This window comes from Lolium rigidum, chromosome 1, assembly GCF_022539505.1.
Source record: "Lolium rigidum isolate FL_2022 chromosome 1, APGP_CSIRO_Lrig_0.1, whole genome shotgun sequence".
Taxonomy (NCBI): domain Eukaryota; kingdom Viridiplantae; phylum Streptophyta; class Magnoliopsida; order Poales; family Poaceae; genus Lolium; species Lolium rigidum.
This window is the reverse complement of record NC_061508.1, coordinates 184,264,490-184,275,696: the sequence shown is the minus strand read 5'-3', so window position 1 is coordinate 184,275,696 and position 11,207 is coordinate 184,264,490. Positions and strand designations below refer to the sequence as shown.

The following is an 11,207-nucleotide window of genomic DNA, read 5'->3' as shown; positions in this document are numbered from 1 at the left end:
TTGCGATGGAAGTTGCGCGGAGGGTCGTGGTTGTGCTTTGTGAGGGACAGGGGAAGGTAAGTTATAGCGGGAAGATGGAGCGAAAGAGTTGAATTGGGCAACAGCCTTTTTTCCACTCCCTCTTTTTATTGGGCAACTGCTCATTTTTATTGCCTGTGCTAGGTGTTACCACGCTGAAACTAAGGTGTCAAGGTGGGATCCCACCGGGATTTTACTTATAGTGTATTTTGTTTTTTTAGTTCAAATTTTAGTAATCAAAATTTATAATAAAAAGGCAAAATGCACTATAGGTGAGATATAGATGGGATCTCACTTGACACCCTAGCTGAAACCCGTGGAAAATTAGTAAACACTAGAGGCGTCCGGTCATATTTAAGTTGCGATATTGGTCGTTTGATCTTTACAGCATAGCCCTCCCACACACAACATATCATTGTTATGTTCACAACATTTCCTATGTTGTATGTCAAAAAATGCAAATGATGTAACATTTAAAACAAACATATACAACAATTTTTATCATGTAGTGCGCAATAAATACCTATTGGTCTCCGCAAATCGTTGGGATAAATCATCGTGCATATGTGGCAGAAAAACAAGCGTTTGCAATAAAAAAACAAAAGGAATTGCAAAATGAATGCAACATTTGCAGTAGACACCTAAAGTTCTCACAACATATTTACCTTGTGCTTTCAACGAAACACGTACTACCTCCGACCATAATAAGTGCATGGTGTTTAGTTCAAATCTGAGTTAGTTTAAACTAAAACCCTGACAATTATTATAGATTTGGGTGCACGAGTTTGTAGCTGTGTAAGGATAACATGTGAAACATCAAAAATCAACAAATCATCGATCTTCATTTTTTTAGCACCATCTTTGTCAGATTGGGCTCGCCGACGATGAATCTCTTGCTTGACGGAGTCTCGTCAAAGTTGGATTCAGCTGCCCTACACCAATTCTTCGCAGTCTTGGTGTCTCCTGAAGCTTAGTGACGCAGACTAGAGCTTCATCACATATCCACATCAACAAATATGGGGAATAAGGATGAACCTTTCAAAGGAAGAAGGGCGAGGAGCATCATGGAGAAGGGGGGAGAGATTGAGGATGGATCTTTCTTGGTCCACTCACGTAGCAGGGGCAAGTTGTTGGGTGCCGCTGATTGAAGGTCGTCGCGCTACCTATGTGTAATATCATTTAGCAAGAGGGGTGTCACCTGAAGGAAAGAAAAAAATTAATATCTTTCACAATTAAAATATTAATCACTTTAAGTAGTGAGTCCCTTGGTTACATCTGTTACATTTTCCATATTGGCTCAAAATTATATATAGCCTTGCAACCAAACACAACATTGTGAGATTAACTAAATTCAACTATATCCCTCCCCCCCCCCCCCACACACACACACTCATTATACAAAACATTACAAGATCTAAAGTATGCTATTTTCCCCCACATGGATTGACATAGCACACCCTAGCGGGATACATATCCCCAAGGAAATTAATCCCCTAGAAGAAGAGGTGGTGATGACATTAACCTACTTAATTCTTCAATCAACAATGTGAACAAAGAGGGTTCCTCCTAACCGAGGAGGGGAGCTCCCTGAACATCGGGCTTGTGATTATTGGAGGGCTTGACAAGTACTCCCTTTGTTCACTGAATCACTATTAATAAGACATTTTAGATATTTAAATGTGGAATATATACAAACCAAAATGAATGAACCAACTCACCGAAAGGCATGCATTTTAAAAAAAAATCTTAAACATATTATAATAGTGAATGGACAGAGTATGTCTTAACTTGTCAAAGGTGTCCTATGCTTCCATGGTGATGACACTACATCAAGTGTGTCAATTCGTTGGGACTTCAAGTGCATAGTGATGCAGTAAGAGAAATTTTCCCCACAAAGGTGACTTGGGGTTTATATCGAACTCTCGGGGAAGAAAGGCGAAGCTTCTTCCAACCTCGTCTACCAACCTGCAAAGCAAAGTCTTTCTCTTGTGCCCACTACTCCACCGTGTGGTTGTCAAGCACAAAGTTTCGGTATTAGTAATGTAAAAGACCAATGAATAAAATACTATAAAGAAAATGAAAACTAGAAAGTAAACTAAAACAAGTAAATAAAGATGTTTTTTTTATTTATGGTTGTAGTTGCAAGAACTAGAGATATTTTTGTATTTTCAAAATTAATTAATGATAAAAATGTAAAGGCAAGTAAAAGTTGTTTCTTATGATAAAAATGGACCGGGTTCATGGATTCACTTGTCTACTCTCTCATAAAGGTGTGGTGGAATTAAGAACACGATAGATAACTAAATATGTGTGTGCGTGTGCGTGTGTGCGTGTGCGTGTGGTGTGCGTGTGCACGTGCGTGCGTGTATGTGTGTGTGCGCACATGTGCGTGTGCATGCGTACGTGCGTGCGCGTGTCTGCCTGTGTGTGTGTGTGTGAGAGAGAGAGAGAGAGGCAAGTGCTCAGGGATGGAGGAGGGGTCAAAGGGTGGGTGAGGTCGCGAATGGGACTTCCCACGTGTGGCCCAACCACTTAAACATGGTAGAACCATGACGCCATGGCTGGTGGTGCCATGATTTGATGGCATAAGGGGCCATACTTACATGTCATGGCCCTCCTCGTCACGTAGGAAAATAAGCACGGTGCTGAGGGTCAAGGTGTCGTGCATTATAACTATGGCGTCGAGGGGGCGAGCGCTGTTAAGCCTTGGCGCTGTGTAAAAGGGTCAAACCGTGACATATTTTCGAAACCGGTTTATTTTGAATTAGATTTTCAGTAGAAAAAAATACTATTTTTGTCATTTTTCATAATCGTATCTAAGCAAGTTGCGAGCATCCCATCACATCTTTTCTTGGCCATAATGCAGTTTTGGAAGTCTGAGAAATGAATATCCCAACCCTAACCGCCGCCGCCGGTAGCGCCGCTGGGGCAAAGACCCACGGGGCGTGGCGGTGGCGGGGGCCCTTCCTCGTCGACGCATGGTGGACGGTGGCCGGATCTTCCCTCCTCGAGCATGGCGGACGCGCGGATGGGATGGGCGGCGGCGGCGGCCTGCGCTGCGCCCCCTTTTCCCGCCGGCTCTCCCCTGGTGGATCGGCCGGCGCGGTTGGGATGGGCGGCGGCAGCCTGCCTGCGCTCCCTCCTCCCGTCGGCTCTCCGCAACACTCCGGCAGGGGCTGGTGGTGGGCGGCGGCCAGGCCCATGGCCTGCGCCAATTTCCCCCCGCCTCTCGCCGGTGAGTGGAGGCGATCTCGGGCTTCACCCGCGACAAGAGGTCGCCCGGGGCAGCAGCCTTGGGTACGATGGTGGAGGTGGCCCTCTTCTTCGCCGGAGAGGGTCGGTCTGCGGTTGGTGGTGGTGGATCCATCGATCTATCACCGCGTTCCGGCGGCGAGATGGAGATGCATGGAAGCCGGCGACGGAGTCGCCGGTGGAGGGTTGGAGTGGCCAGCTCGAGATGGTCGCCGGCGTGGGGGTCCGACCTGAATAAAGGCGGTGGTCCTAGGGTCTCTCTTGCGTGAAGAGGAAGACCTACCGGAGGCCTGGACTCGTGATCTAGCCGGAGTGTTGAGTTCCGGAAGGCTCCACCGGCGAATGTAACGGTGCTTTTTGCACTGGAGTTTGCTCGGATCGGTGGTATTCGGTCGTGCGCACCCATGCTTTTGTTCCGACCGATTGGTTCCGGAGGGAGCGGCGCGAAGCTCTTTTTCGTGTTGACATCAAGTGACTATGGATCCATGATGAAAGTCGGAAGAAGAGAAGTTCATGAAGGCCGGAGGGAGGACTAGCTAAGGGAGGTTCAAGTCTCCGCGCTGTTGAGGGACTTTCTTGGTGTTCCGGGCTTCACATCGGCGGTATGAAAGTGGGGGCGACAACACGGGTGAAATTCGGAGTCCTACCTTTCGGGGTGAAAACCCAAGGTCCGGCCTTAACTGGTTGTACCTGGCAATGACCTTGTTGGAGGCATTGTTTTGAGAGCGGGGACTATCTTCAGGGTGAAAACCTAAGATCGTTGATCGGGCGACGACGGTGTTAGAGCACTGTTCCCTTCTTGAAGGCGTCGGTTTTGGAGAGTCTGTATTTCAGGTGTTGTCTTGGTAGTGGATGCATTGCTGTTGTTAGGTCCGAGATACTGTAGCGGGACTTTTGTTTCTTAGTTTTCTTTTTCTTTTTTTGGCTGTGTGCATCCGTAGTGCCATTAGGGTGGTGCGTTGTTGCAGAGGCTGGGTGTAATTGGTATCTTTTTGATATTAATATATTCCCTTTATCGAAAAAGTAGAGGATGACGATACAGCTTAGGCGTGAATGTTGCTCCCTAACTTGAGAGCGTGTTTGCTGAAATGCTAGTTGTTCCATCTGAACTTGTTGCATCAACAAATTGACAATGGAAACTATGAGTAACTAACTTGACAATGAAGTCCTATGTTCTCCGCGTGAAACAACAAATCGTGTTGCTCAGCGTTTCAGTTTTCTATTATGTAAAACAGCAAATCGATGTCGTGAAACAACAAATCGTTGTTGCTGGGTATTTCAGTTTGCTATTGTGTAAAACAGCAAATCGATGTTGCTCAGTGCTTCGGTTACTATCTCAGTCTACTATTGTACTGACCGAGTAGTTAGCCACAAAAGTACCTTTCAGTGGTCAATAATGATCTATCGTCGTTGGTCCTTCCATCTATGTTTGGTGGCTAACTGAAGAGAAACAAATTAGTACTCTGATGTCTGGAGCTGTGACAGTGTCAGATTTGACACTTTACGTTAATGTTCTATCACGGTGATGCAGTGAGCTGCACGTTTGATCTTAAAACAGACACTTTACATTAATGTCCTCTCGGATCAACAGTAGCATCTCAAATACATGAACCCCTGATAGCCCATACTATCAGAGCACACAAGATCAACACCTTAAAAGTATCATCATCAGTTCATCACTAGATGGACAATAACAGTTACAGTACCGTCTTTATGTCACTCAGATGATCAGATCGTCAAGCACGAAGCTTCAGGCAAGCAACACGGTCACACGTAACGTGTAGTGACTTATAGTAACTTCCCAGCCTAGGGGAACAAGCAAAGCAACATAAAGCCGCTCATGGCCCAGAGCCACCCTTGTCAAGTCCGTAATCAGTCATGCCCATGCTAACTTCATTTTGGTGCTTGACGAACCCGCCGTTCGCGGCCTTTGAGTAACTCCAGTAGTACACTAGGGAAGCCACGAGGTTGATGAGCATCATGGCAGCGGCTGCTGCAAACACTCCTTTGCGGAGCGTGGCACAACTGACCAAGTCATGTTTCATGTAGTATCCAAGATACTTGGTGTGGTATGCATTTCTCGCGGATCCTCCAACAAGGCAAGCTTCCGCTGTGAGAAATGTCAACCTGAGAACCAAGTATAAAATGAAATTATGAGCGTGATAATAAGCATATCATTTGTAAGATCATATTTAACCAAGCACAACTATAGCAATAAGAACCTTGATCAGCTAATTCTCGTACTAGCAATTTTACATGTTTTAACCCATCTGATATCCGCTTACGCGCAGGAGCCGCAGATTGGCTCTGATATTATGAAACACAGCATAAACACACATGGTATCAAACAGAAGTAAGTGACATTTGTGCTTTAACTTGGCCATATGGAACTGTCGAGACGATATTGTTTTTAACAAGACTACAAATGCTCATTTTTTACAGGTAATCCCACTACTGGTCCTATGTTCTCCCGAAGGGCGGAGGGCAGAGGCACAGTGGGCGCATATGGTTTCTAGATTCAGCCGTCTGGAGACGGTTGCTTGGGCTATCTACAACCAGGGTAGCTGGCGGCTTTCTAAGAGATTACATGACATGGGACAGAAAAGAGTAACTGTTCTGACGACATTACAAGATAGTAGAATATAAGTAACGCTTTTGCTTCGGTACGCACCCTCCACAAAGTCGCCAAATCGTGAAAACACATGGACGGTCAGGATGCATCGATACCGCTTCGGGTCTGGGGGCAGGATCATCATCTTCTGGGTGCTGCGGGTTTGGCTGGGTTCGTATCAGCCCACGTACAAGCCCGTATGACCCATAACGCTCTGTATTATACACCTACGTGTCCACGCGCGGCCACGACCGAACCGCCGTCGTATATATTTCTTTCTCCCCTGTCCTCTTCAGCACATCCATCCAAAGTAATCCCCAAATCGGGAAAAAACCCTAGCTATGTCAGCAGAGCACGCCATGGAGAGGGGGAAGGGGAAGGGCAAGGAGGCGGCGGTTGAGGACACCAAGTGGGCTGCACCATCGGCGGCCGGAGCTGCCCCAGATCTGAGCTCCGCTTGGGGCCAGACGATGCGATTTGGCTCCACGGTGGCTGTCCCGGCGAAGAAGAAACGTCCGTACGAGACCGAGGCGCAGATCCGGCGGCGCAAGAAGAAGAACCAGAAGAACCGGGAGAGGCAGGAGAGGAAGGCGGCGGGGCTCAAGATCAACAGCCCCGACGACGTGCCAACCTTCGACAAATCCGACTCCGACGACAGGTCCGAGGTATATTTCTCAACCTCTCAACCATTTTTTTGCTTTAGATATCAAATGTCCTGTCATGGGGAGGGTTTTTTAGATCCACAGGGGTGCCCAAATACGGTTCCATTTCGTTGTTGGTTGGTTCATCTTAGGTTCTTTTTTGCTGTAGTGCGTTTTAGTATAGGGGACGACCAAGGTGAGCTATGTGGAGGATTTATTTGGCTGTCGCTTGGACTGTTCTGTGTTGTTGCTAACGGCTGTTGCTAATGTAGAAATTAACTAGTGTCTGTTAAATGAAATTGGGGTGCATCCCTTATCATGAAATGTATCATTAGATGTTTGCTTTATTTTATTGCTTGGTACATAGCTGGAGAATGTTGGCGTTGGTTTCCATCTTGAACCACAATTCTTCATGCATCTGATTAGCTGGAGCCTGTCTAGTTGGTTTATTTTCCTGAATTGCGTTGGTTTCCATCTTGAACCACTATTCTGGAGTCTGTCTAGTTGGTTTATTTTCCTGAATTGCGTTGGTTTCCATCTTGAACCACTATTCAGGAAAATAAACCAACTAGACAGGCTCCAGCTAATCAGATGCATGAAGAATTGTGGTTCCAGATGGAAACCAACGCCAACATTCTCCAGCTATGTACCAAGCAATAAAATAAAGCAAACATCTAATGATACATTTCATGATAAGGGATGCACCCCAATTTCATTTAACAGACACTAGTTAATTTTTACATTAGCAACAGCCATTAGCAACAACACAGAACAGTCCAAGCGACAGCCAAATAAATCCTCCACATAGCTCACCTTGGTCGTCCCCTATACTAAAACGCACTAGAGCAAAAAAAAACCTAAGATGAACCAACCAATGACAGAAATGGAACCGTATTTGGGCACCCTTGTGGATCTAAAAAACCCTCCCCATGACAGGACATTTGATATCTAAAGCAAAAAAAAAAATGGTTGAGAGGTTGAGAAATATACCTCGGACCTGTCGTCGGAGTCGGATTCGTCGAAGGTTGGCACGTCGTCGGGGCTGTTGATCTTGAGCCCCGCCGCCTTCCTCTCCTGCCTCTCCCGGTTCTTCTGGTTCTTCTTCTTGCGCCGCCCGATCTGCGCCTCGGTCTCGTACGGACGTTTCTTCTTCGCCGGGGCAGCCACCGTGGAGCCGAATCGCGTCGTCTGGCCCCAAGCGAAACTCAGATCTGGGGCAGCTCCGGCCGCCGATGGTGCGGCCCACTTGCTGTCCTCAACCGCCGCCTCCTTGCCCTTCCCGTCCTTCCCCTTCCCCCTCTCCATGGACGAGCGAGAGCGAGAGCGAAAGCGTGCTCTGCTGTTCGTGACCTAGCTAGGGTTTTTTCCCGATTTGGGGATTGCTTTGGATGGATGTGCTGAAGATGACAGGGGAGAAAGAAATATATACGACGGCGGTTCGGTCGTGGCCGCGCGTGGACACATAGGCGTATAATACAGAGCGTTATGGGTCATACGGGCTTGTACGTGGGCAGATACGAACCCAGCCAAACCCGCATTACCCAGAAGATGACGATCCTGCCCCCAGACCCGAAGCGGTATCGATGCATCCTGACCGTCCATGTGTTTTCACGATTTGGCGACTTTGTGGAGGGTGCGTACCGAAGCAAAAGCGTTGCTTTCAAGAATCAGAACACCCTTTCTGTTTGTGCCCCATCTCTCATCTATTAATTTTTGCTTAGGATAGTAACCATATCCATGGAACAAGCACACTGTCAAAATGATTCTGCAGCTTAATCACAAAATCCCATGTGGTACAAAGTTGTTATTAATAATGTGAGTGATGACAACTACTTAACAGCTTAACCTGCTTGTGGTTTGTTATACCAGACTTCACTTCTAAACACTCAGTTTATGTTCATAAACTGGCTAATTCTTATGTTTCCTGATAGACAAACAAGACTTAATGGCCAAAACTATGATGAAAGCAAACACATAACTACCGGCTAACTCTATGATGACAAGGGAAGTTCCTGGCAGCAAATTCATGCCGTCATGGATGAACTTTTAGAATATGGATTAACATCCGAGATGCCTTTCAATAGCGAACTAGTTCCAGGAAAAATATATGATCCAACATAATTTGGTATAGAACAAGATTACCATTTTAACAAAGGAACTTGATATTAGAAGGGTTATGCACAACCAGAAACCACAGTTATGCAATCACACTAACGATAGCATGTAGCATGCTGCACCAAAGAAACTGAGTACAGACATCCTAAACAACTGTTAGTTCTATTTCCATCTCACTATGAATGGGGAGGATTGGGTTAGAGTAATCCTTTTTATTAGAGGGCAGATTGTACAACTTGAAGAATCTGCAGGGTGCAGCGCCAGATTGTGCAGGAGTGCAAATTGAAGAACATTTTTGCTATAACAGAGCAGCCTGAATTACTTCGTCAAAGCCAAAGGTTTTGCCGGCAGATAATCCAACCGAAGAGTGTGATTTGTCTATAATGTGGATTGAAATAACAGTATGCCACTGTAGTACAAATCTTTCCATAGATACCCACAAATTACATAATGGTTTTCATTCTTCAATACTTGGTTTTGGGGCAAGAGCGATGGTGGGTATAGTTAGCAAGTCACACTCTAGGAAGCTAGTTACTCCAGAAAGCTAATTATTACCAAGCTTCATTAGCCAATGCAATCAAAAGTCCAAACTGGTGAAAAGGGTTAGTACACTTATACACTTCAGAACAATTATCAAGAGCGATGGTGGGTATAGTTAGCAAGTAACACTCTAGGAAGCTAGTTACTCCAGCAAGGTAATAATTGCCAAGCTTCATTAGCCAACGCAACCAAAACTCCGAACTAATGAAAAAGACTAGTACACTTATACACTTCAGAACAATTATCAAATGACATCCGCATTCTAAAATTTCAGCTTGTAAGTAACATTACTGAAGTTGGCAGTGGCAAGTTTATGAAAAGTAGCCACAGTGAGTCTACACCCTAGAAAAAAATTAGGATCCTAGTAGTGTGTCTCATAGTCTCATGTCATCACCACACCTAAACAAATAGACCAGATTTCCGTACACCCAAAGCCAGAACGAACAGAACGCAAATTGAACCAAATCTAACATACTAATCGGCAATCTTCCCCATAATGAGCTCATTATACACATCCGCATCGGAGAAACGAAGGGGATGGGGGAGGTTTAGGAGCTAGGGTTCAGCACACAAACCAGGAGAGGACGAAGGCGGCGACGGCGCATCCGCGGGAGGAGAGCGCAGGGCCGAGACAGAGGCAGCGCGTGACGCCGGTGACAAGCACCTGCGACAGGAGGAGCACGAAAAAGGCGGCGACGCCGTACACGGTGGAGGCGTCGGTGTCGTACAGGCAGTAGGAGCGGTCATCGTACTCGTCCGGCACCACTTTCCCCTGCAAGAAAACCTCAGCGTGGCATACGAAGGTGGAGATCCAAGAAGGAGGAGGTGTGGCGTGATAGAGGGCGTACGGTGCTGCGTCGGCGCTCGGCGCCGACGGCGAGGAGGAAGGCGAAGATGTTGAGGAAGGTTAAGAACGCGGCGAGCGCGAGGGAGGCCGGGCGCGAGGTCGCGAATCCAGCCATCGGTCTCGACCTCGACCAGTCCGGCGGCGGCTGCTGGGGCTGAGGCTCCGGAGGCAGCACTTCTCACTGAGCTGGGTGTCGGAGCCTCGGAGGATACCAGTGGGAGTGAGTGGGTACTGGGACCCACATGTCGGTGATAGGACATAAATGCACGGTTCTGGAAGCAGCTGTCTGAGGGTCTGTTTGTTTGGGCTGCAGTTTTTGAAAATCAGCTCATTGTTGGGCTGTGAAAAAACAGCTGTGAGAAGCAGCTGTTGGAAGCAGAGATTTGATGTTTGGCAGGATCACTTTTTGTAGCTGTTGCTGTTGATTTTATGTGTGAAATGTCTAAAATACCCATGGGTACCGAATATATTGTATAAGAATGAATTAACTATTTCTGACTGTTTTATTATATAATTACCATGCTTAATAATATTAGCAGTAGCGATGTTAGCTCGTAGAATCTTCGTGGGTGGAAAATCATCCGTGAAAGATTAGTTGGTGGAGAATCTTCCGTGAAAGATTAGCAATAGCACTGTTAGCTTGTACACCAAGTGGTTTGGAGTCATCCATGTAAAAAAAGAATCCAAAAGACGGGAAGGTGGTGGGGCTGCTGGAGATGAACTCGATCCCGTGAGGCCATGCTGCTAGAGATGAACTGGATCCGGTGAGGTAGCAGTGGCGTCCTGGGAAGGACTCGCGTCGGCAGCGAGCAGGACTCGCGTCGGCAGCGAGCAGATCTTGACCAAGTCGACGGGCAGAATATCGTGGACGGCGGCGCGACGGAGGTCAACGCCGGCCTAAGAGGATGAAGATGGCGCCGACTCCCTTCGTCCCGACCTGATTCCTTTGGAGGCGAGGAACAGCACCACGGGGAGGAGAAGATGTGCTGCTCGGCGGGTCCCCGCTCACGCCAATGGCTGCTCGACTGAGGAACGATGCCATGGCTCGGGACGGGGAGGAGGATGGACCATAGGGGGAAATGGGGGTCGAGGCTGCTCCTCTCCTCCACCCGTCGTCGACGCGGCCTGGAACAGAGATGGTGAAGGAGGCTTTGGACGGGGGCGGCCGGGAACTAGGGCGGGG

The 11,207-nt window shown here is 47.3% G+C and overlaps 1 protein-coding gene across 1 annotated transcript; it reads right to left on the bottom strand.

Annotated features, from left to right (window-relative positions):
* Positions 1–4,776: 4,776 nt before the first annotated feature.
* On the bottom strand, positions 4,777–10,177 carry LOC124682804. The gene is made up of 3 exons (XM_047217413.1): positions 10,026–10,177; positions 9,753–9,949; positions 4,777–5,397 (listed from the first exon to the last, which is right to left on the bottom strand). Exons 1-3 carry the CDS (start codon positions 10,137–10,139, stop codon positions 5,109–5,111), a joined length of 600 nt encoding a protein of 199 aa, XP_047073369.1. The 5' UTR covers positions 10,140–10,177; the 3' UTR covers positions 4,777–5,108.
* Positions 10,178–11,207: the final 1,030 nt, after the last annotated feature.